The sequence below is a fragment of the Macaca mulatta genome, chromosome 7, assembly GCF_049350105.2.
Source record: "Macaca mulatta isolate MMU2019108-1 chromosome 7, T2T-MMU8v2.0, whole genome shotgun sequence".
Taxonomy (NCBI): Eukaryota; Metazoa; Chordata; class Mammalia; order Primates; family Cercopithecidae; genus Macaca; species Macaca mulatta.
The window spans coordinates 112,353,886-112,381,030 of record NC_133412.1 but is presented as its reverse complement, the minus strand read 5'-3'; the positions used below and the strand labels follow the sequence as shown (position 1 = coordinate 112,381,030).

At 39.1% G+C, this 27,145-nt stretch overlaps 1 protein-coding gene across 4 annotated transcripts in view; it reads right to left on the bottom strand.

Annotated features, from left to right (window-relative positions):
- MIA2 (MIA SH3 domain ER export factor 2) overlaps positions 1–26,592 on the bottom strand; it is a 117,834-nt gene extending 91,242 nt beyond the window's left edge. For 2 of the 4 annotated variants that reach the window (XM_077937836.1, XM_077937837.1), the window contains exons 1-5: positions 26,239–26,592; positions 23,425–23,558; positions 19,678–19,764; positions 12,043–13,273; positions 6,413–6,513 (exon numbers count right to left, since the gene is read on the bottom strand). In XM_077937836.1, the coding sequence (XP_077793962.1) occupies positions 6,413–6,513; positions 12,043–13,273; positions 19,678–19,764; positions 23,425–23,558; positions 26,239–26,353 (1,668 nt within the window). In that variant the 5' untranslated portion in view covers positions 26,354–26,592. 4 annotated transcript variants of the gene reach the window in all.
- Positions 26,593–27,145: the final 553 nt, after the last annotated feature.

The window sequence follows — 27,145 nt, the reverse complement described above, 5'->3', positions numbered from 1 at the left end:
TGAGGCTGCAGTGAGCTGTGATACGGCCACTGCACTCCACCTTGGGTGACAGAGCAAGACCCTGTCTCAAAAGATAGGAAAAAAAAAGAGAGAGAGAGAGAGAGAAAAGAAAAGTGCTAACAGGAAGTAAATTTTCAAAAGACATCCATTAAATTTTCAAATTACTCTTGCCAAGGCTCCTTGTGGAGATTTGAAAGAGATACTCTTCTTCTCTTTCCATTGTTGAACCAGGAGAGTCAGTATACTAGTAGCTCTCCAAAATCTGCCTCCTTGGCCAGGTTCAGGAAACTGAACAATGAGTTTGGTCTAGACTGGGCAGAACTGCTTCTCTAGTTTCCTCCTCACTCGTCAGGGCATCTCTGAAGAAAAGGCAGAGCCCCAGTAAGGGGCTTACAGACAAAACCCCCATCTCCCTGGGACAGAGCACCTGGGGGAAGGGGTGGCTGTGGGCAGAGCTTCTGCGGATTTAATCGTTCCTGCCTGCCAGCTCTGAAGAGTGCAGCTGATCATAACAAGAGGGATTCTACCAGCACGGCGCACCAGCTCTGCTAAGGGGCAGACTGCCTCCTCAGGTAAGTTTCTGACCCCCACGCCTCCTGACTGGGAGAGACCTCCCAACAGGGGTCAGCAGACACCTCATACAGGAGATATCCGGCAGGCATCAGGCCAGTGCCCCTTGATGTAAGGAAGGAGCAGACAACAATCTTTGCTGTTGTGCAGCCTCCACTGGTGATACCCAGATGAACAGGGTCTGGAGTGGACCTCCAGCAAACTGCAGCAGACCAGCAGAAGAGGGGCCTGACTGTTAGAAGGAAAACTAACAAACAAAGCAACAACATCAACATCAACATAAAGGACCCCCACACAAAAACCCCATCCAAAGGTCACCAGCCTCAAAGATCAGAAGTAGATAAATCCATGAAGAAAAGGAAAAACTGGCACAAAAACGCTGAAAATTCCAAAAACCAGAATGCCTCTTCTCCAAATGATTGCAACTCCTCTCCCACAAGGGCACAAAACTGGACAGAGAATGAGATTGATGAATTGACAGAAGTAGGCTTCGGAAGGTGGGTAATAACAAACTCCTCTGAGCTAAAGGAGCATGTTCTAACCCAATGCAAGGAAGCTAAGAACCTTGATAAAAGGTTACAGGAACTGCTAACTAGAATAACTATTTTAGAGAGGAATAAATGACCTGATGGAGCTGAAAAACACAGCATAAGAACTTCGTGAAGCATACACAAATATCAATAGCTAAATCAATCAAGAGGAAGAAAGGGTATCAGAGACTGAAGATTAACTTATTAAAATAAGGTGTGAAGACAAGATTAAAGAAAAAAGAATGAAAAGAAACGAACAATGCCTCCAAGAAATATGGGATTAGGTGAAAAGACCAAATCTATGATTGATTGGTGTACCTGAAAGTGATGGGGAGAATGGAACCAAGTTGGAAAACACACTTCCAGATATTATCCAGGAGAACTTCCCCAACCTAGCAAGATAGGCCAACATTCAAATTCAAGAAATGCAGAGAACACCACTAAGATATTCCTCAAGAAGAGCAACCCCAAGACACATAATCATCAGATTCACCAAGGTTGAAATGAAGGAAAACTATGTTAAGGACAGCCAGAGAGAAAGGTCAGGTTACCTACAAAGGGAAGCCCATCAAACTAACAGCAGATCTCTCTGCAGAAACCCTACAAGCCAGAACAGAGTGGGGACCAATATTCAACATTCTTAAAGAATTTTCAACCCAGAATTTCATATCCAGCCAAACTAAGCTTCCTAAGTGAAGAACAATAAAATCCTTTACAGACAAGCAAGTGCTGAGGGATTTTGGCACCACCAGGCCTGCCTTACAAGGGCTCCTGAAGGAAGCACTGAATATGGAAAGGAAAAACCAGTACCAGCCACTGCAAAAACACACCAAAATGTAAAGACCATCGACATGATGAAGAAACTGCATCAACTAATGGGCAAAATAACCAGCTAGCATCATGACAACAGGATCAGATTCACACATAACAATATTAACCTTAAATGTAAATGGGCTAAATGCCCCAATTAAAAGACACAGAATGGCAAATTGGATAAAGAGTCAAGACCTGTTGGTGTGCTGTATTCAGGAGACCCATCTCACGTGCAAAGACACACATAGGCTCAAAATAAAGGGATGGAGGAAGACTTACCAAGCAAATGGAAAGCAAAAAAAAGCAGGAGTTGCAATCCTAGTCTCTGATAAAACAGACTTGAAACCAACAAAGATCAAAAAAGACAAAGAAGGGCATTACATAAAGAGCTAACTATCCTAAATATATATGCACCCACTCAGATTCATAAAGCAAGTTCTTAGAGACCTACAAAGAGACTTAGACTCCCACACAATAATATTGGGAGACTTTGACACCCCACTGTCAATATTATGACAGATCAACGAGACAGAAAATTAACAAGGATATTCAGGACTTGAACTCAGCTCTGTACCAAGCAGACCTAATAGACATCTACAGAACTCTCCACCCCAAATCAACAGAATATACATTTTTCTCAATGACACACAGCACTTATTCTAAAATCGACCACATAATTGGAAGTGAAACACTCCTCAACAACTGCAAAAGAATGGAAATCATAACAGTCTCTCAGATCACAGTGCAATCGAATTAGAACTCAGGATTAAGAATCTCACTCAAAACCAACTTGATTACTTTTAAAGCTCAGATAAGTTTTCTTTCTAAAATTTCTTGAATTATTTCTTCCTTCTCTTCATTTGCCTTCTCTCTTTCTGGAAATTCTATTCTTGGCATAAGTCTCCTGGCTTATTATATATTTTCTCTTTTTACTCATAATTTCTATTTATGTTTTTCTTTTTTAGATAGTTTCTATATTTGAACTTTCAAAACACTTATTCAGTTTTCAGTAGTGCTGATTCCAATTTCTTCACATTTTTGGAATCTTTAAACTTAAAAATCATTTTTTTCCAAAACCTTTTGCTTTCTCATAATTTTTTTGTTATATTTTTAAAAAACTGCCTCATTTAATTTCCCATTGCTTTTGACGTGATGGAATCATTTAAGAAATATCATTTTAATTTTCAAAAGAAAAATGTAGTGTTGATCCCCAGTACTTGAACATTACAAAGAAAGTATGTTCTGCACAAAATCTACCTGAAACTACCATTGAATTGGAAGAATTACCTGAAGTATTTAGACAAGAAGACAAGGAAACCTTTCACCTAAATGTAACTGGAAAATTGCTCAAATTTTCCATTTACTACAGCTATTCAAATCTATATTATGGGTGCTTCATAGATACATTCAGATAGTTAGAATCCTAGATCTAGCAGGAACTCTCAGAATATTTAGTCTGAAGATTATGAACTTAAAGCCCTGTAGAGACCAAGCAGTTGACATAAATGTAGGAAAATGGAGAGTCCATGTCTATGTAAGCAAGCACTAACCAACTTGAGTTTCTTTTTGCTCAAGAAAAATTGACAGCTATATATCACAGTCTTCTTTTTCAAGAGAACCCAGAAATTCAGATTTTAATATGAGCTCACCTTTTAAATGCTGACAACTCATTCATAATTTTCTTAGACAATACAAAGCCAGTTTTGACCAGCAGCCTGTGATCTCATCTCAGCTCTGATACTGGAGTTTTCAAAGTGGGACTCCTTCCCAGACAATAAGTGACTTTCCAAGATCACAAGATAATTAACATAAATGTAAATTCAATATTTTCATGTCTAAATAATTTCATCCAAAATGATCCAAGTAAAATGTATTTAACTATGTTTACTGAGTCCAAAAAAAAGCATATTTAGTATAGACTTTATTAAACAAGCACTTTATAGAGAAGTGAATATCATGTATTGATTAGCAAATTATCTGTTCAATTATTTAACTTCATATAATTGGTGGAGGAGGGGGTTAAAAGGGGAGGGTTATGTCAGCAAGACATACCAAAAAATAGAATTAATTCCATGGGGAGTTGAAAGTTTTATTATGGACTATTTTGTAATTATCATTATTATTAGTTTTTTTTTTTTCTCCTAACCTGGGACAGATTTCTAACTAACTTTTTCTGGTTTTGTTTTGTTTGTTTGTTTGTTTGAGACAGAGTCTCACTCTATGGCCCAGGCTGGAGTGCAGTGGCACGATCTTGGCTCACTGCAACCTCTGCTTCCCAGGTTCAAGCAATTCTCGTGTCTCAGCCTTCCAAGTAGCTGGGATTATAGACACGCGCCACCACCCCCAGCTAACTTTTGTATTTTTTGTAGAGACGAGTTTTCACCATGTTGGCCAGGTTGGCCTTGAACTCCTGACCTCAAGTGATCGGCCCACTTTGGCCTCCCAAAGTGGAGCCACCATGCCCGGCCTAACTAACGTTTTATAATCAACATCTTCAACACCAAATCATACAGAATAAATTAATGATTTCTCTGGACTTATTTATCACGTAATGTCAACTCTCTTGAACCAAGCAAAAAAAAAAAATTAAGTGAAGAAGAGGCCTCCCAAAGCAAAATGATGTATGTTATTAAGCCCAGTTTTCACTAAGACTCAGTGGCACCACCATCTAACGGGTCCCCCAAGCTAGAAACCTCATAAGTTATCGGGTCCCCGAGCTTGAAACCTGGTATCCTCACTTTTCCTTGTAATTCTCCATGCTGCATTCAGTCAGTCATTAAATCCAATGATTCTGTCTACAAAAGATCTATCCAATTTGTCCTTCCAATCATTTCGACTACAACCATCGATGTTAGGCCAGAGGCTAAAAAATGTGACCAGTGGGCCAAATCCCACTCACAGAATGTTTTTTCTGACCTGCATTGTGTTTTATTTTACTCTGAATATTTGCCAGTATTAAAAACTGCGAGATTTCACACACAAAAATCCAGATTTCCAGCTTTTCTTGAAAATCAGAGTATCTGGGGAAATGAGGCTGAAGGTAAGTAGAACCTTTATCCTTTAGACAGGGCATACAATCTCTAGTTGGCTACAGTTCTCACCTACCTTTACCCACACTTCACTCATTTCATTTGAGTTAGTAAACGCTGATTTAGATTTTCGCCTTTTCTTCATTTTCAGAACTAACACAACAGCTTCTTGACTGAACTCCGTGCCTCTGGTCTTTACCCCTTTAATCTTTATTTGACAGCATTGACAGACTTTATAAATAAAACTTTTTCATTTTACTCCCTGCTTAAAATTCAATAGTGCCCCATCATCTATAAGATAGAGTTGAACTCCCTATTATTTGACCTCTCTGTACTTCTTCAACTTCAATCTATGTTCAAACTCAATTGCTTATTGTACTCCAAAAGTGCTGTATTCCCTCCCACTTCACTACTTTAAAAGTGCTCTTCTCAACCTAGAATTCCTGTCCTTTCTTTGTCTGGCTAACTCCTACTCTTCCTTCAAAATCAGCTCAAATATGATCTTCTCTGGGACACTCTCCCAGGCTCCTTCTCCTCACCCTCTCTACCTAACCCTCCCAATCAATCTACTAGGCAGCTACTCCTGCATATCACTAGCACCCTGTGACTATTACTATATTAAAATTATTACTTTTTATCTGTGTCCTCCAACTACAGTGAGCTCCTTGAAGACAACCACTATTAATTTTAGCTTAGAATATAAATAAGAAGATAAAAGCACTTCCTCAATTATTTCTATCATAGCAATAGATGAGAAAAGCAACATTTGTAAAAGGCCTCTTATATGCCAAGTACTACAGCTAGTCCTTTTGCAATATCTCATTTAATAGTAAAATTTACAACAAGTGAAAAAGTGAATAGAATTTGGAATTTCAGTTACAGTTTGGTTAAATTTTGATATTTGAGTTGCTTTTGTACTCCTACACTATACCATTTTGAGGTTACAACTCTCAATTGAATACAAACAAGTTGCTTTTCATTTTCGGTTTTTTTTTTTTTTTTTTAAGAGATAAGGTCTAGCTACGTTGCCCAGACTGGTCTCAAACCCTTGGGCTCACTCTTCCCTTTTATTCTCTTTGTTATATTCAGTCAAAGGCTCTTCCTGCCTGAGCCTCCTAAGTAGTGGTAACTCCAGACACACGCCACCATACCCAGCTCCAGTTCCTATTATTCCTGAGTTAACTTATTTCGTACATAATTTTTCCTAATTTGAAAAATGGGGAGGGTGAGGTAAAAAGCAAACACTGCTCAAGGTCAACGTCAACAAAGCTTAGGGAAATGTTTTTAAAAATCAATATCCATTTGACAAAACATTCATATAAACAGAAATCTTACAGGTAAGATGTCATGGAAAGAGAAACATTACAAAAACATTATACAGGGAGGATTCACTCAAACATATTTTGTAGCCACTCTTATATTTAGCAAGATAGGTAAAATTATTGCAAAAGGTTTAAAAGGCAAACTTACCCTTTCTGTAAGAATTACAATGGATGAAAATGCAGAATTCATGAAATCATAACCATCAATTTGGAATAAGTATTTCAGAATCTGAAACTCAGAAGCATCTTCTGTTGATTTATAAATAAAAATATGTTAACATGATATTATATAACTTCTGATTCTAATTTCTTCCTTAATTGATGCATTGGAGAATAAATAACCTGCTTCTTACCTTTTTGAGAAATATAATTTTGAGAAGACAAAGAATTATCAGTTGAAACCATCTGATTATTTAGCAGGGTATTTTCCACAGATCTGTCTATCTCAACCAGAGCAGGCCCTTCAGTGTCTACTGATGGTTTTGAATTTTCATCACTATCTTTAGAAGATGAGGGTTTGAAATGTACTTCTTCGTGAATTCTCATAGGTAACTCTATATTAGAGACCATATCTACAAATAAATAAAAAGAAATGTGTTTTTCCCAAATACTTGCTTTATTGAGGGCTCCCCTTTTGTTTTCTAGGCAGGTCTTTTTTCTGAACTTTTGTAGGTCATTATGATACTTCGTTAAAGAAAGGATACACCAAAACATAAATTGTATCCTGTGTTACCTTTCTATTGCTAGTAAGATAAATTACCAAAACTTGGTGGTTTAAACAATGCAAATGTATCCTCTTAGAGTTCTGAAAGTCAGAAATTCTAAAACCAAGGTGTTGAAGTTGGCAAGGCTGCATTCCATCAGGAGGCTCTAGGGCAGAATCCATTTCCTTGCTTTTTCTACTTTCTAGAGGCCTCCTGCATTCCTTGACACATGGCCCCACCCTCCATTTTCAAAGCCAGCAGTGTAGCATCTTCTAATTTCTGTCTCTCTTACTCTGATACACTTACGTTCCTCTTATAAGGAGCCTTGTAATTATATTAGACACACGAGGATAATCTCTCCATTTCAAGGTCCCTAATCACATTTGCAAGGTCCTTTCCACCATGTAAAGTAATATATTCTCAGAGTCTGGGGGTTAAGATATAGACATCTTTTAGGGGGCTTTTATTCAGCCTACTACATAGCCTTTTCTTTATTCCTCAGCCAAGGAAGAATTACAAAAGCTATATGTAATTCTATTCTCTACATGCCTTTTTGTCCTAAAAATTACTTTTAAAAAAAACCCTAAAACTAACATAACTGTCAACAATTCTGTTGTACTATATAAGCCTATGACTAAGAATAAGGCAACACATAGATTCCCTTCAGATTTTATTCCTGCTATGTATGCAATTGTTAACCAGAAGGTGTAATGTCTAAAAAAAAGTATCAGTGTGGTCCTGAAAAACAATAATAAAGAGTAGTAAGTGAATTGTTCAATGTCTAATTTTGCTCTTTGAGCTTATGAGTCTTAACATAGCACTTTGACACTGTCATTTATTTATCATTGTTTAAAAGAGGAAAGTCCCAATTGAGCAAACACATATCAGTAATTTAGTAATAGCACCTGTGGATAATAATACTTAAAAGCATTCAAATCAGGAGTCTGAATCCAAAGGGATTATTGTACATACAGGACTCAAGTAGTGATCTACAATAACATTTAATGCTATAAGAATAAAAGGATTATTCAATAAATATACTCAAATTTATACATAACTATATTGATTATTTTAAAATATTGTTTTAAACTGCATTTGAAATAAATATATAATAAGAAAAATGAATATTCCCTATTCTATTTTCATATTTAATTATATTTTTAGGTATTATTTACACAATTAAACCTAAGCTTTAAGATTTACATTAAATATGGATATGCTTTTCTTTATTATTGCTTATTAGCAGAATTTTAAGCCAAATAAAATAATAATTTTTAATATTTAACTGTACTTGGGAAACTCATTATTTAAGTATGCACAATTGGAATCCTTTTGTAAAATCGTTATTCACATTGTAATATAAATAACTGTTCCCTAATTTACCTGTTTTGTAAATTCCTAAATCAATTTGTTAGTTTTCTGTAAATGTTGTTATCTCAAGTCTGAGCCTTTCACAAACATAGATTCAAGATCAGTGATTCATCTTGCTTATGACTATAATTACAGCAAGTTTTCATTTGTTATTCCCTGAAAGAGTTGTTGAAATCTGAAAAGATTTGCTGTTTAATTCTTTCTCTAATATCCAGAAAATAGGGCCTGTGACTTTATAGAAATCTCTCTTTTAGGATACTTTTTTAAAAACAAATTTTTGCATGATCTCAGGTTGTTTTTCATTCAACTTTTATTTAATATTGTAGTGTTTTGGAATAACCCACTTTGTTAATAAATGACATCTTTTTTTTCTGAAATTTAAAAGAATTTCTGAATATTTTCATAAAAGTTCCTCAAAACTAGTTAAAATTGCAGCAACATCCTATTCTCATTTAAATATTTACCAATTTTAGAAATTCTTCCAGTTTCTCTATATGAAATGATAAATTTTAAATATTCATATATGTGTGTGTGTGTGTATGTGTGTGTGTATATATATGTATATATATGAGACTGAGTCTCATTCTGTTGCCCAGGCTGGAGTGCAGTTTTGCAATTTCAGCTCGCTGCAACCTCCGCCTCCCGAGTTCAAGTGGTTCTCATGCCTCAGCCTCCCTAGTAGCTGGGATTACAGGGGCACAGCACCATGCCCGGCTAATTTTTGTATTTTTGTAGAGATGGGGTTTCATTATGTTGGCTAGGCTGGTCTCGAACTCCTGACCTCAAGTAATCTGCCTGCCTCGGCTTCTCAACGTGCTGGGATTACAGGCGTGAGCCACCACACCCCGCCAATATTTTCTTCAGAGAGAAAGTGTCACTGTGTTGTCCAGGCCAGCCTCGAACATCTAGCCTCAAGCGATCTCCCACCTCAGCCTTCCAAGTAGCTGGGACTATAGGAGCACACCAACACTCCCAGCTAAATAAAATTTACAAAAATGATTTTTTTGTGAAATCCTTTTGAATTCCTAGAGTTTCTATAATTGTGCTCTAAAATATTTTTATATATCAATCTTTGGAATCATCTGGATTTCTGTATCTAATATTGTTTTGTTGTAGTCTGTCTTCCTTCTAATTACTGTGCTCTGCCTTTTCTTAAATATTCCTTTAGGATCTAACAAGTTTAGAACAAGAGAATTTACCTTTTAATTAGCCTTTAGCAACCTAAAAAGGTCTCTAAGCTTTTTAGTCATAAAAAGCATCACACCTGCACCTTTCTCATTTGGAAAAGGGTTAGAATCTAAATATCTATATGTTGGTTGAGGATGTTGAGTAGAGAGCTCCCAATTTAGGGAATGCTAAGGTATTATATATAGTTCTGGAAATTCAAAAAAATCACCTGGTTCTAATGGAAATGTGTTTCCTTCTGAGTTTGTTGCCCTCTTCCTGTGAAAGATTTTCTGTCATTCTACGGTTTAATTGTTTTTGTATTTATTGGTCAATATTTGCTGCATTTATATTCTGTCCATCACAGAGTCATAAGGATGGAGATGTGAAAAAGTCATATTATAAAATTGTCTACTTAAAAAACAATCCACATGTTTTTAATCATAGGAGTTGCTAGATACCTGGACATCTAGATCTGAAAGTATTATCTTATAGTCTGCTCTCTTCTGTTGCCCTCTGTTGAACTCTCAGAATTGAGGGACTTGAGGGAGAAAGTTGAAAACTTTTTCCCTCTTTTTGCTTGAGTTTTCTTATTACATTGACACTTAAAAGAAACCCTTGTTATCATAGGCTGGGCACAGTAGCTCATGCCTGTATTCCCAGCACTTTGAGAGGCTGAAGCGGAAGGATCCCTTGAGCCTAGGAGTTGGGACCAGCCTGGACAACATAAGGAGACTCCATCTCCATAACATATAAAAATAAATTAGCTGGGTCTAGTAGTGGTGCACACTTGTCGTCCCAGCTACTCAGGAGGCTGAAGTCAAGGGATAGGTTGAGCCCTGGAGGTTGAGGCTGCAGTGAACTGTGATCACACCACTGCACTCCAGCGTAGGTGACAGGGTGAAACCTTGTCTCAGAACAAAAACAAAAGAAAACTCTTGTTATCATAGTCCTTCTTAGGAAAAGCAAAACTACAGACCTAGAATAAGATCTAATTTAGGAATCAAAACTAATTAAAGTTTCCCTTAGTTGGCCGGGCACTATGGCTCACACCTGTAATCCTAGCAGTTTGGGTGGCTGAGTAGGGCAGATCGCTTGAGCTCAGGAGTTCGAGACCAGCATGGGCAATATAATGAAACCCTGCTTCTACAAATATGCAAAAATTAGCGGTCGTGGTGGCACGCGCCCATAGTCCCAACTACTTGGGAGGCAAAGGTGAGAGAATTGCATGAGCCCAGGAGGTCGACGCTGTGGTGACCTGAGATCATGATAAAATGAGATGATAAAATGAGACCCTGTCTCAAAAAAAAAAAGTTTCTCTTAGCTTAGGTTTCTAAGAAAACCATTCGTATTGGGAAGGTGTTATTGCTAAAAAGTGAATGTGAATGAGAAAACCCACACCTACCAGAATAGAAAGTCAATAGACATTGTCTAAAATAGGGTAATCAAAGCAGAACAGTATAAAGATTCGATTTAGAAAACTCTTAAATACTAAAAAGATACTGCTTTAAAAACAAGAAAAGAAAATTATTGTCTCTGGGAAAGCAGTGGAAGTGGAGGTAGATGGAGGGAACAGACATTGCTATTGTCAAAAAAAAAAAAATACCTTAGCACTATTTCAAATTTTAAACTATTTACATACAATATTTTGATAAAAATTAAAATTTATTGTAAAATACTTTAAGATTTTCCTGGAACATCTTTAGATCTCCAGTCATTGTTTTTCTGTTGAGATTATATTTTATAATATTAAGATCTAAATTCCAGTGTAAACCAGAAATTGATGAAAGAGCTAAGCATTTTGAGCCAGGCATGGTGACTCACGCCTGTAATCACAGCACTTTGGGAGGCTGAGGTGGGAGGATCACGAGGTCAGGAGTTCGAGACCAGTGTGGCCAACATGGTGAAAGCCCGTCTCTACTAAAAACACAAAAATTAGCTGGGTGTGGTGGTGTGTGCCTATAATCCCAGTTACTCAGGAGGCTGAGGCAGGAGAACTGCTTGAACCAGGACCTGGTAGGTGGAGGTTGTGGTGAGCTGAGATCACGCCATTACACTCCAGCCTGGGCAACAAGAGTGAAACTCTGTCTCAAAAAAAAAAAAGAAGGCCGGGCGCGGTGGCTCAAGCCTGTAATCCCAGCACTTTGGGAGGCCGAGACGGGCGGATCACGAGGTCAGGAGATCGAGACCATCCTGGCTAACACGGTGAAACCCCGTCTCTACTACAAAATACAAAAAAACTAGCCGGGCGAGGTGGTGGGCGCCTGTAGTCCCAGCTACTCGGGAGGCTGAGGCAGGAGAATGGCGTGAACCCGGGAGGCGGAGCTTGCAGTGAGCTGAGATCCGGCCACTGCACTCCAGCCTGGGCGACAGAGCGAGACTCCGTCTCAAAAAAAAAAAAAAGAAAAAAGAAAAAAAAGAAAGAGCTAAGTATTTTTAAAAAGGCAGATTCCTGGACTTTTTCATCTGATTTGCACTTTTGAAAATAAATTATGTTTAAAAATAAAATAAATTCTAATATAAATATTTTCATACCAACCTGACGGATTGTATGAACTTTCGAACATCATAACTTTTGTATTATCTGTGGGATAATTATCAATGGAAAATTCTTCAGTTTCTTCATTTTCAATTACGTTATTTTGATCCAGTGTCTGTTTGGGAAATGGCAATTCCGTTTCCTTCGGAGTGTTCTGGAAGTTCCAAGGGTTGTCAAAATTATACAAGAACTTTTTCAAATATGGTATGGCATCTGATTCATCTGTTTTTTCTAAGACTGGTTTCTTGTCTATTTGATCTTCTGTTTCCATAATTTGTATCATTTCTATTTCTTGTTCTTTTTCAGGATCTAATTCATTTGTTAGAAGATATTCATGTTCACCTGCCCCACCATCTTCTTCATTTTTCCTGTCATCTAACATAATTTTGTCTTCCTTGGCATATGCAAAGCCTAGCATAGCAAAACCAAAATCAAACCAACTTGGCTCGAGACTCAAGCTATCATTAGTGATTGTGTCTTTTTTTTCTATTAATATTTCTGTACATGGAACTGTGTCTTCTTTATCAGATGATATGGAATTGGGAAAATCTTGTAGTGGTGAATTGCTTTCTTCAGCTAATAATTCAAGCCCTGTATCCTCATCTCCAAAACCTAAATAATTTGTAAATCTACCACCAAACCAACCAGTGGGTTGAGGTTTGGGAACGTGCTCTGACTCAGATGCTAGTTCAGAATGCGTCTTTGGCACTGAATCAATTTCTGATTCAGATTCTTGCTGATGTTCTGTTTGAGGCTCACCATTGTTTAATTCCTCTAGGTCATTCTCATCTTCCACTGCTATTTTTCTACTTCGAAATGAGCTTTCTTGTACAGGTTCAATAACTGATTCAAAAGCCTTCTCTTCAGCTTGTTCTCCTCTCAATCCAAACCATTCTTTGAGTCCAGGCACAGCTGAAGATGGTGGGACATGCACTTCTGGAATATGATCCTGTTCCACACTTTCAACAACTGCTTCTTCCCAGTTTTTTGATTCACTGGTACTTCCGATATCTTCAGGAGCCTCTAATGCTGGAAATTGGTCTTCAAACAAAGTACTTTCGTAAATTGCATAAAATCCAGGTTCTAGCTGAAAATCACCTTCATATATACTAGATTTTTCATCTTTATCTTCTTCAAAAGGATATATATTTTCACCATAATCACTGTTTAATTCACTATCTTCATTGTCAAATGTGTAACTTACTCCAAGAAGACAAAGAAAGTCAGATTCCTAAAAGTAAAAAATATACATGTGATTAACATGAATGTACTAGAGCTCCTTGTTTCTCCCTGAGTCATTTAAAATGGATGACTGTGGGCCGTGCCTGGTGGCTCACGCCTGTAATCCCAGCACTTTGGGAGGCTGAGGCAGGCGGATCATGAGGTCAGGAGATCGAGACCATCCTGGCTAACACGGTGAAACCCCGTCTCGACTAAAAATACAAAAAATTAGCCAGTCGTGGTGGCAAGCACCTGTAGTCCCAGCTAATTGGGAGGCTGAGGCAGGAGAATGGTGTGAACCCAGCAGGTGGAGCTTGCAGTGAGCTGAGATCGTGCCACTGTACTCCAGCCTGGGGGACAGAGAGAGACTCTGTCTCAAAAAAAAAGAAAAAAGAAGAAAGTAAAAAGGATGACTGTGATTTTCCCAAGAACCATGACTAGCTCAAGAGCAGAGCAAAAACTCAAATATTTATATCACAACTCACTTCGAGGCTAAGTATGTAAACCTAAATGAAAAACCTTTTACATTATGGCTTTTTGTTTCTTTGTTTGTTTGTTTTTAGAGATAGGGTCTTGCTCTGCTGTCCAGGGTGGAGCACAGCTCACAGCTTGCTTGAACTCCAGGGTTCGAGTGAACCTCCCTCCTCAGCCTCCGAAGTAGCTGATATTATACCCAGCTAATTAAAAAAATCTTTTGTGAAGATGGAGTCTCGCTATTTTGCTCAGGCTGCTCTTGAACTTATGGCCTCAAGCAATCATCCCACCTCAGCCTCCCAAAGCACTGGGATTACAGATGTGAGCCACCACACCAGGCCCATTATGATTTATTTGTTATTAAATAGTTGAAATTTTGGGGCCAGGCATGGTGGCTCACGCCTGTAATCCCAGCACTTTGGGAGGCTCAGGCGAGTGGATTGCCTGAGCTCAGGAGTTCAAGACCAGCCTGGCCAACATGGCGAAACTCCATCTCTACTAAAAAATACAAAAATTAGCTAGGCATGGTGGTGGTCACCTGTAGTCCCAGCTTCTCGGGAGGCTGAGGCAGGACAATTGCTTGAACCCGGGAGGCAGAGGTTGCAGTGAGACGAGATCTCACAACTGCACTTCAGCTTGGGTAACAGAGTGAGACTCCGTCTCAAAAAAATAAATAAATAAAATTTATTTCAAACAGTTGGAATTTTTGAGAAGCAGAGACAATCAATGCTTTCAGTGTATTCTGCAAACAAAATCTCATGAAAAGGCATGCATATCCACAAAATTTTGCACCTCCTAAGAACACACTGACTGAACACTTGCATTTTTGCAGTGATTTGAGGTAGGGTTCTATGGTTTGAATGTGTCCCCAAAAACCATATATTGGAAACTGAATCCCAAATGCAATATTGTTGACAGGTGAGGCCTGGTGAGAGGTGATCAGTCCATAAGGGCAGAATGAGTAGGATTAATGCCATTACTGCGTGAGCGGGCTTATTATCACAGGAGTGGGTTCCCTTATAAAAGGACCACTAGTTCAGCACCTGTCTTGCTCTCTCTCACCAGCGTTTTTCCCCATCTTGCCTTCCAGTATGAGATGTTGCAACAAGAAGACTTCTCAGCCTTCAGAACTGTGAGAAATAAATTTATTTTCTTTATCAGTTATCCAGTCTCTGCTATTCTGTTATAGCAGCACAGCATTGACTAAGACAGAGGGGAATTTCACAGCATATGGTTATATCTCAGACAGACCAGAGACTCTAAAGCAAGTTTGTCCAACCTGCAGCCTACAGGCTGCATGCAGCCTAATATGGCTTTGAATGTGGCCCAACAAAAATTCATAAACTTTTAAAAAATATTATGGGATTTTTTTGCAATATTTCTTTTTAGCTCATCAGCTATATTAGTGTTAGGGTATTTTATGTGTGGCAGAAGACAATTCTTCTTCCAGTGTGGCCCAGGGAAGCCAAAAGATTGGACCTCTGCTCTAAAGCGTGAAAACTTGGTTAAAGTTGCACCAAAAGGCTGGACACAGTGGCTCATGCCTGTAATCCCAGCACTTTGGGAGGCCAAGGTAGGAGGAGTGCTTGAGACCAGGAGGTCAAGGCTGCAGTGAGCCATGGTTGCACCACTTCATTCCAGCCTAAGCAACAGGGCAAGATCCTGTCTTTAAAAAAAAAAAAAAAAAAAAGTTAGCTAGGTGTGGTGGCCCACGCCTGTAATCCCAGCGTTTGGGGAGGGTGAGGTAGGCAGACTCCTTGAGCCCAGGAGTTTATAAACAGCCTGGGCAACATGGAGAAACTCTGTCTATACAAAAAAAAAAAAATACAAAAATTAGCCAGGCATAGTGGCATGCGCTGTAGTCCCAGCTACTCTGGAGGCTGAGGTGGGAAGATCACTTGAGCCTGGGAGGTTGAGGCTCCAGTGGGCTATAATTGTGCCACTGCACTCCAGCCTGGGCAACAGAGTTAGATCCTATTAAAAAAAAAAAAAAAAGTTGCACTGAAACAATTTGGCTTCATTTATTGAGATATTGCATACAGCCAATGGAAGTGAGGATCTACTTGTCCATCTCACAGAACAACCAAATCATTAAGAAGAAACATGATGAAGACTTTTTTTTAATCTGAATGTTAGAAATAGTGACGTGTGCTGCCTTTAGATATTACCATTATGAAATGAGGATAACGTTCAGATTTTTTAAAGAATAAGCTTCAGAATTGCAATTTTATAATATACGCTTGGCACTACAGTCTAGTCCATGATTAAGAACAGACTCTGGAGTCAAACCCTTTGGGTTCAATGCCCAACCCTGCCATCTACTACCTCTGTGCCCTTGGGTGAATTTTATGATCTTTCTATGCCTCAGTCTCCTTCATCTGTAAGATGGGGATGTTGGGGCTCTGAATACCCCCAAAATGAAGACATCAGAAGCAAAATTCTTCTCTGACCTTCTCCTATTCCCCACCTCTCAGTCTCATTTTCCCCCGAGGCTAGTCATAGAAAGTAGAATCCCGCTTTCCCAAGGCAGCTCATGGAAACAAGAACCCCTTTTCTCCAAAGCCAGCCATATAATCTAAAATTATTACTCTAATGTTTCCTCCTCTTTTCTATGCAAAGCTATTCATAAATTCTCTGACCTACCTTGTTTGATTGTAGGGCATAAGACCCGCATTCCAGGGAAGGCCCTGCCCTATAACCAGAAAGATGCAATGCATGCTCAGCAAAGCCAACGAGATTCTAGACAGACAGGCCTTTCTGGGTTCCCCCACTCAGTCTACTGAATTAGATCACACCCTTTTTGTTCAGTCATATCTCTACATGGCTATCCATACGTTACTGAAGCTAAGCATAAAAATGGACAGTTTCCTCTGTATCTTCGGGTCTTCATTCTTTTTTTTGTTTGTTTTTTTGAGATGGAGTCTCGCTCTATCGCCCAGTCTGGAGTGCAGTGGCATGATCTCCACTCACTGCAACTTCTGCCTCCCAGGTTCAAGCAATTCTCCTGTCTCAGCCTCCCAAGTAGCTGGGAAAACAGGCGCACGCCACCACGCCTGGCTAATTTTTGTATTCTTAGTAGAGATGTGGTTTTACCATATTGGTCAGGCTGGTCTTGAACTCCTGATCTCAGGTGATCCACCTGCCTTGGCCTCCCAAAGTGCTGGGATTACAGGTGTGAGCCACCACGCCCAGCCTGGTTCTCCATTCTGAAGATTCCTGTGTCACGTAAAATTGTGATCAAATAAATTTGTATGCCTTTTCACGTATTAATCTTCCTTTTGCAAGTTGACTTTTCATCTGACTTTCAGAGAGAATTTTCCTCCTTGAATCCTCCAGGGATAATGACAGTACCTATTTTACCGAGGTGTTGTGAGGATTAAATAAGTCAAGCATTTAGAATAGTAACTATCTCTAGTAAATAGTCGCATATCCCAGCCCAAAGTTACAGTACCCCAGATACAACCAGAAATGTGGGGATAAAAGGCCCAATCGTCTTGCCTCTCTCTCTATTAAAGACAACTCTGAAGGGCCATTCCAGCTCCAGAGCTCCTTAGGAAATCAACTGAGACCTTCACTACAACTACATCACAATTCAACTTCTCTGTCTGCCCAGTCATGCTTCTTTTTTCTTTTTCTTTTTCGTTGTTTTTGTTTGTTTGTTTGTGTGTTTGTCTCGGCCTCCCAAAGTGCTGGGATTACAGGCGTGAGCCACCGGGCCCAGCCAAGTCCTGCTTTTTCTTTTGTTCCTTCACAGGTGCTATTCCCAAACTACCCAGCAAACTTCTTGGATGCAAAGATTCATTTCAATATCTGTTTCCCAGGGAACTTGATATAAGAATTTGGGGCATCTGTGCACTTACTTTGTGCATGGCACTGTGCTAGGTGCTGGGATTCTGCAGTAAACAATAGAAAAAACGAATTGTAAATTGCAATAAATGAGGACGGGTGCAGTGGCTCACACCTGTAGTTCCAGCACTTTGGGAGGCCAAGACGAATGGATCACTTGAGTTCAGGAGTTCGAGACCAGCCTGACCAACATGGTGAAACCCCCGTCTCTACTAAAAATACAAAAATTAGCCGGGCGTGGTGGCAGGCCCCTGTAATCCCAGCTACTTGGAAGTCTGAGGCAGGAGAATCACTTGAACCCAGGAGATGGAGGTTGCAGTGAGCAGAGATTGTGCCATTGTACTCCAGCCTGGGCAATAAGAGGCGAAACTCCACCTCAAAAAAAAAAAAAAAAAAGAAAGAAAGAAAAAAAGAATTGCAATAAGTGCTATGAAGAAAATAAATAGAAAACTGTGATTAAGAAGCAACAATTCCTTTAGAATCATCATGGAAGGCCTCTCCAAGGCACTGGTTTTTATTTTTAATTTTCAAACTCAACATACTTTCATTTCAGTTTTATTGAGGTATAATTGGTATACATAAACTGCATATAATGAATGTACACATTTGAACAAATGTATACACTTGTGTTACCATCACCACAATCCAGATATTGAAACATATCCTTTGCTTCCAAAAGTTTCCTAGGAGGCACTGATGTTTAATCTCAGGCCTAAAGGATAAGAAAGAACTAGCCAAGTGAAGTGTTTGGGGAAAGCATTCCAACCAGAAGAAATAGCCTGTTTGGGTCCCCGGGCTGCAAAAGAGCTTGGCATGTTCTAAGAACAGTCAAAAGTCCAGATTGGCCACGATCGTGGTGAGTGACGGGAGAATGGCACCAGAGACAGGGTCAGCAAGGGAGGCAGGAGCAGATCATGTGGGACTGTGAAGCCAGGGTAAGAAGTCTGGGTTTTATTCCAGGTCCAGTGAAAAGCCACTAAAGGGCTTTAAAGGAATGACATAATCTGATTTTTTGTTTTTACAAGATTCATTATTGTTTGGAGAATGGATTGAAAGAGGGCAAAAGTATAGACAAAGAGTATAGTTAGAAGGCTATGGTAGTATTCTAATCAATAGATGAAGCTGCTTGTGGTGGCACACCTGTAATCCCAACCATTGGTGAGGCTGAGACGGGAGGATTGCTTGAGCCCCAGGAATTCTGGGCTATAGTACAGTTTGATTGTACCACTGTGTTCCAGCCAAGAGATGATGGTGCCTTGAATTAGGGCGATAGTGAAAATGGAATTGAAGAGAAGACAATATACTCCAGATATATTTTATAAATAGAACTGACAGGACCAATTATTATATAGTAAATAGACAGCTAATCCCAGAGTTTGTGATGGGAAAGAGCCAGAAAATAGGCAGTTTGTTTAACTAGATAGACTCCCTTCTCACTGACCTCATTTAAGGTAAATTGGCTTAAGCTAGAATCTGAATTAAATGGGCTAACCAAGTTTATTAATTGAAAAGTCACCTCCTGATTCCCTTGAAGCCCAACATTATCATGCTCATGAAAAACTCCAACAGCAAAAGAGGATGTGCAGATATGAGACTAACGAGTGTGGTGGAAAATAAACTTTTATCTTAGTAAGACAATAGCATTAGTAATAATATCTAACACTTACTGAGCACTTAGTGCTCTTCTATGTACTTTACATATACTCATTTATTCTTCAATATATGTGAAGTAGCACTGTATTATACTCAGCACCTCCACTTTACAGATAAGGAAATTGAGGCATACCAGGCCACATAGCTTGTAAGTGGTTGAGTCAGACTTTGAACTCAGTCCATCTCCAGAATCCATGCTCTTAACAACTACACTCTACTGCCTGTCTGTTAATTTTTCAGAAAGCAAAATCTTTTACTGTCACCAAATTTGTCTTACTTAATTTTATTCAAGCTCAAGCTATTCCTAGAGCAAGTTCTCAGGTCAACTATTTCATGCATTCACTATAAAAGGTACATAACCAATAGGCACTGATACTGGGGAAAACTGTTTTAACCAAGAAATTTTAAATTCAATTAACAACTGAGAATGAGTTTACTCACTTTAGTCGACATTTGAATTTCCTCAGATATGAACACCTCTTCAATCTGGACAGCATCTCTGGGAAAATATCCAAACTCTTTTCCTTTCTGTCAAAATGAAGAACAAAGACCATCGAGGAAGAATGATCAAAGCAATAATAATTATTGAACCTAATTTTGTCCCATGTCCTTGGCTTTCATCTACTCCAAATCGCAAACATTGACAATCAATTTCCATATAAAAGAGAGTAAAATCATATTTTGTTATTCAAAAGAAGAGCATTTATTTAAGGAACAAAGAGCCAAATGGTAAAATGTCGCTGTTTCAAACTTCAGAAAGAAACCTGTTCCACTTACTCATTTTATTCCTTTTTCTGTTCTTTAACAACCTTTCCTGTCCAGGTCAACTGCAGATTTACACGAGTAGACCTGGGATATCAAAAGGCAAGGCAATGGTGGCGGTAGCCAAGCTAGATGGAGTAGTGACATATTCAATGTTTTCAGGATGTTAAAATCAGACAGGCGGTTTAAACTCTGAAGGGCCACAAATGGATTCATCAAGATAGTAAAGGTCTACAATTCCTACAGGGAGGATTTGGTTCCATTCTACTTTTCTGGGGCTACCTTAATAACAGAGATCCTCTTAACCCAGTTCAAGCAAGGCAGATTGTCCCCCAAGGGTGAATGTTTTACACAGCCACCCTCAGCCCATTTCCTAACCCAGTTAAAGTTTTAAAGAACGTATTTCTTTTGGTCGTGTACTCCAGCACCTTTGTACCTCAACTGTGATTTGTCCAGCTCTCCATAGCTGTAACTATTTGGAAACTGACAGCCTGTGGGTCCACAGTGTGGTTTCTTAAACAGCTAACTGCATGAACTAAACATCAAATGCACAAAAGTAAATGTGCCTAAAACTTCGCCCTGGCTCCACACATTAAACATTGCTTTTATGTGGAACCATTATGTTCACATATAGTAAATAAAAAAGAATGCTTTCTTTGACTTTTGTGACATCTAAGATGCCACTTTTTGTACGGCTGCATTGGATGCCTCCAATGAACTCAAGACATAGATTGTTTTTTCGTTTTCATTTTTTAATAGAGGCAGAGTCTTGCTCTGTTGCCCAGCCTGGAGTGCAGCAGTGCAATCATAGCTCACTGTAACCTCTAACTCCTGGGTTCAAGCTGTCCTCCTGCCTCAGCCTCCCTCAGCCTCTGAAGTAGCTAGGACTACAGACATGTAAACACCCCACTAATTTGTGTGTGTGTGTTGTGTGTGTGTGTGTGTGTGTATTCTTGCTATGCTGCCCAGGCTGGTCTCAAACTCTTGGCCTCAAGTGTTCCTCCTGCTTCAGCTTCCCAAAGCACTGGGATTACAGGCATGAGCCACCACGCCTGGCCTTAGATTGGCATTTTAAAGGCACCAGAAGCAGTAGGGCAAGTTGGGAACTGCAGAGGCCAGACAAGCAATTCTGGCCAGTGACAACTAGAAGTCCAGTCCTATAGCCCCTGATGGTAAAGGAGAATTTTTAAATAAAATCTGCTCCTTCAAACAGTGACCACAGGGGCTATACAAAAGAAGAGGTCTGGTGCATATGTAATATGGAAGTGATATATGTATCAAGTCTATCATGTTTGTTCAGCTTGGGAGTAAAAGTACTTATCATAGCACCTTTGCATTATAAACCATAACGATACAATCAAAAAGAAACCTTTTTTCAATGGAAAGTATTAATCATTGATTTTCCCATGTTATATATTCAGAGATTATTTAACCTTCTAGAAATTTCAGCATACTAAAGCTTTGGGCCAAATAAAAGGCTCTCTCAGCTGGGTTGTCTTTTTTATTTTTTTGTTTTTGTTTGTTTTTATTTTTTTGTTTTTTGTTTTTTTTTTTTTTGAGACAGGGTCTCACTTTGTAACCCAGGCTGGAGTGCAGTGGTGCAATCACGGTTCACTGCAGCCTCTACGTCCGGGCTCAAGCGATCCTCCCACTTTAGCCTCTCAAGTAGCTGGGTTTACAGGCATGCACTACTACACCCAGCTAATTTTTATATTTTTAGTAGAGATGAGGTTTCGCCATGTTGTCCAGGCTGGTCTCAAACTCCCGGCCTCAAGCGATCCGCCCACCCAAAGTGCTGATATTACAAGTGTGAGCCACCGCACCTGACCTGAGCTGTTATTTTTTTCTATAAAAAACTTACACATGTAGGGCCAGGTGCGGTGGCTCACGCCTGTAATCCCAGCCCTTTGGAAGGCCAAGACATGTGGATCACCTGAGGTCAGGAGTTCCAGACCAGCCTGGCCAACATGATGAAACCCCGCCACTACTAAAAATACAAAAATTAGTCGGGCGTGGTGGCAGGCACCTGTAATCCCAGCTACTCAGGAAGCTGAGGCAGGAGAATCGCTTGAACCCGGGAAGCAGTGAGCTGAAATCGCACCACTGCACTCCAGCCTGGGTGACAGAGCGAGACTCTGTCTCAAAAACAAACAAACGAACAAACAAACAAAACTTATACACCTAGCTTCCCTACGCTACCAACCTTTCTGGGGATCTCTTCAATAACAACTCAGCCCTTCATTTGCTCAGAAAGAAATGTCTTTTAATCTGATTAACTAAAACTTTGCAGTCTCTTTACAACTTGACCATTGGCGGGGTGCAGTGGCTCACGCCTGTAATCCCAGCTCTTTGGGATGCCAAGGCAGGTGCATCACCTGACGTCAGGAGTTTGAGACCAGCCTGACCAACATGGTGAAACCCCATCTCTACTAAAAATACAAAAATTAGCCAGGCGTGGTGGCATGCGCCTGTAATCCCAGCTACTCAGGAGGCTGAGGCAGGAGAATTGCTTGAACCCGGGAGGCGGAGGTTGCAGTGAGCAGAGATTGCACCACTGCACTCCAGCCCGGGCAACAAGAACGAGACTTTGTCTCAAAAAACAAACAAACAACAAAAAAAAAAAAACGAAAAAAAAAAAACCTTGACCTTTGGCAGCACCAAGAAATGACTGGGGTTGCCTAGCCATCCCATAATATAAAGTCCCTCCAAATAAATATAAAAATCTAATTTTAAAAATGATGCATGCTATGTAAAAATAAATTCAAGAATTCTAGGCATTCTCTTAGCCCTCCATCCCAACTATACTGCCTTCCCAAAAAGCCTCTTTTATAGAAATATTGGAACTCCCACTAAACATGACCATTTTTTGTTTGTTTAAATATGTTAAGGGTTTTTAATATATATACTGTGTTTTGAAATTCTTAACATTTCTTTAAAGATGAAAAGCAGGTATCCTTGGCTGGGTGCGGTGGCTCACACCTGTAATCCTGGAACTTTGGGAGGGCGAGGCAGACAGATTACTTTAGCTCAAGAGTTCGTGACTAGCCTGGGCAACAGAGTGAAACGCTGTCTCTACCAAGAATACAAAAATTAGCCGGACATGGTGACACACACCTGTAGTCCTAGCTACTCAGGAGGCTGAGGTGGGAGGATGGCTTGAACTCAGGACATGAAGGTTGGAAGTTGTAGTGAGCTGTGATCACACCACTGCACTCCAGCCTGGGCAACAGAGTCAGGCCCAGTTTCCTGTTTCCAAAGAAAACAAAACAAAAAGAAAGAAAAGAAAAGAAAAGAAAGAAAAGAAAAGAAAAGAAAAGAAAAGAAAAGAAAAGAAAAGAAAAGAAAAGAAAAGGAAAGAAAAGAAAAGGAATCCTTGTGCAAGTTGGTCATTTATTCTGCATTCAATTTTTAAAAGTAGTTACTTACACTTCCTGCCCACAAATCTTCCCTTTCTCCTGCAAGTTTAACAAAAACAGATATCTCTTCTCCCTTAGTGAAGTTCAGGTATCTGCAGTCAGGTCCTCTGTAATCTCTCATGGCTGAGACTCTGCTTATTAAAGCTATGTAAAACATGTAAAGAAAAACACACACATTAAATTAAAATGTTATTTCTCCCCTTTCATCTTGCTCTCTTCCAATCCATCCTATATGTTTCCAAATGCTAATATCTTTATATCATTTATGGCCTCAAAAACCTACGTAGCCTTAGAGAGTCTAAGCCTTTGGGCCTGGTATCCAAGGCTGTCCATAACCTGGTCCCCTTTCTCTCTTTGAAAGGACCTCCTCCTATCCCTTCACACAGACTTGGCTACACTCAAGCTTGTTTATCCATTGTCCCTGGAACGTATCATCATCATTCTCTAGTCTGTAGGAAAGGAAAAAAGGTAATCAGTTTTCTTCCTGGCACTTACCATATTCTGGGCATTATGATAATTGCTCTCATATTTTTATTTTATTAAATCCTTAAAACAGACCTATGAGGTAAATAATTTCATCTCAGTCTAACAAATGAGTCTTTAGTGAAGGCTCAGAGAATTGGTCACACAACCCCAGTGGAGCCCGATTTGCCCTGAGGTTCTTCTCACTGCAAAATCTCCTTCCTTATTCTGAGCTTTTCTTTCTGTCCTTTCCCCAGTCTAGACACCTGTTTGCCCCTTCATGCTTGAGTCATGCCCTGCTTCCTCTGTGAGGCAGCCTGATTATTCCAACCTACTCCGATTGCCCTTTCTCTGAACTTTAATATTACCTATTATCCTTACTAGGCTGCATCACTATTTACTGTTTCATTTAACCTGTCTTGTCATCGTTCACTAAAATTAAATTTTCTGAAGGGGAAGAAACTTATCTTACATCTCATTTTATTCTCCTTAGATGCATAGCACCTGCCCCCCATCCAACCCAACATGTAGTAGGCCCTCAATAACTATGAACGAATCACAGCCACATATGCCAGATTCAGCAGTTCAACACATGAAGTAATATACACACCATATTATCTATTATAATTATACTGACATGTGTAAAACAAGATATTTTTATTGTCATGCAATTAAAGTTAAAATAACATCATAAATTTCTATAAATTTGAATGTTCCCTTTTCAGGTTCTATGTCTGGCCTTAAGAAAACTAAAATGATGTTGTAATATAAAGAGGGAAAGAAAGACTTTTTTTTTCTTTATATATATTTTTTTGAGGCAGAGTCTTGTTCTGTTGCCTAGGCTAGAGTGCAGTGGCATAATGATAGCTGACTGCAGCCTCCACTTCCCAGGTTTAAGCCATCCTCCACCCTCAGTCTCCCTAGTAGCTGGGACTATAGCTTGTGCCACCATGCTCAGCTAACTTTTTTGATTTTTTGTAGAGATGAGGTCTCACTATGTGGCCCAGGCTGGTCTCAAACTCCTGAACTCAAGTGATCCTCCCACTTCAGCCTCTCAAAGTGCTGGGATTAGAGGTGCAAGCCACCACACCCAGCCAAAAGATTATTATGACAATAAAACATCATATAGCAAACTTCTCTACATATTACGTTATATGTCCAAAAAGTTAAGGAAGAATGTTTACTCAAAATTATTACTTATAAATTATTTATGTTTATACTAATAATGTTTTCCATTTTTAATTTTCATGTTACAAATTAGAAGTAATTCTCACAGGCAGGCGCAGTGGCTCATGCCTGTAATCCTAGCACTTTGGGAGGCTGAGGCGGATGGATTCCCTGAGCTCAGGCTGGGCAACACAGTGAAATCCCGTCTCTACTACAATACAAAAAATTAGCCGGGTGTGGTGTTGTGCACCTGGAGGCTGAGACAGGAGAACTTGTGAGGCGGAGGTTGCAGTGAGTCGAGATGGTGCCATTGCACTCCAGCCTGGGCGACAGAGCAAGACTCCATCTCAGAAAAAAAGAACAAAAAGGTAGAATTTATTTAAAGCAACTCTTGATTTTGCTGCGAGAGAAAAAATACATATTTATTATAACATAAAAACAAAAGGAAAAATAACTTATTTAAAGCAACTCTAATATATTGGGATATAATTTATTTTGCACCATAGAATAACAGAAAATTAGTTCTTAATAGAATGGAAATTAATTTCCATTTACAGTAAAAAAAAAAGCTTTATATTCAATGATATAAATAAAAAATTTATATTCTAACCCTGGTTTCAGTATTTTTACATAATAACACAGAAATGATTAACATTTGATAAGGTTTAGAAGAATAAATCATGATGGTTTGAAATAAGAACACTTTTTAGGAACGTCATGAGAATCAGAAAGTTCTGTGTGTGAAACAGAAACTAAAAAGTAAAAGGCTTTCGTAAATAAAGGACTATCAAATTAGCCTGATGTCTTTTTTCATGTGAATCAATTAGATTTATCCTTTTTTTTTTTTTTTAATGGGGCAGCCTTCTGAGCCAGAATAGGCTCAGAGACTCCCAGATTTATCTTTAAAAATAGTAAAAGGGCTGATTAGTTTGTTTTTGAGGTATGAATTAATATCATTTTAACTTCTGATATATTTCTATAGCAGACTGATTTTTGCTGTTTGTATATTTGTATTAAATACTATCACAAAATGCTTTGCTTCCAACATTTCTTTTTTACACCAAGCTATGCTTCATAATGCAAATATTTCTCAATGATACCAGTACTCATTTTTATCATGCATGACCACAATAAGATTTTATGTCATTTCAGAGCCCCAGTTTAGGAGGAGAAGAAGCGGGGGAAGCAAACTTACTTTCACATTCCAAGTCACCACATTTTTTCAGGTCTGCCAGCAGTTTTGTACTTTCCAGACACTTTGTCAGAGAAATAGCCAGAAGAAAGATTCTGTGGACGCCAAGTTTCTCCATGCTAAAACAAGCAACCAGGAATCCCAAGTGAGGTTTAAGCCAATTGTTCAGGCTGTAGAGATGTCAGCCAAAACAGGAGATATTTTACTCTCTTTACTAAATATAAGAGAAAAAGTGTTGAAGTTTTAAAAATTTCTTGATAACTACATTTTTCTACCGACTTGTTGGTTTAACTTGAAAGACAAACACTGTCTGTTTCCAATCTGCAGTGTCAGGTATTCCTGTAACACCTAAGGGTTTAATAATTAACAAGGATTTTTAGTTGGACTAATGTCTTATAAAGGAAGCCCATGTAAAACTGTCTCACTTAAAGGTACCTTGTGTTCAACAAGACAGTTTTTAAGTAGGTCTCCACAAAAGCGTAGTTACCTGCAAATACTAATTTCAGTGGATAATGTACATAGTGTGTGCAAAAATAGTAATAATTTATGTTAAAAGAATGGCTTTGAAATATCATGGTGAAAAGTATTTTTAAAAAGATTCCACCTGTATATTTAAAAACCCCTTGTTGTTACTATGAAGTTAAAACTTATTTAGTTAAGAACAATAGTTAAGGCCGGGCGCGGTGGCTCAAGCCTGTAATCCCAGCACTTTGGGAGGCCGAGACGGGCGGATCACGAGGTCAGGAGATCGAGACCATCCTGGCTAATATGGTGAAACCCCGTCTCTACTAAAAATACAAAAAACTAGCCGGGCGAGGTGGTGGGCGCCTGTAGTCCCAGCTACTCGGGAGGCTGAGGCAGGAGAATGGCGTAAACCCGGGAGGCGGAGCTTGCAGTGAGCTGAGATCCA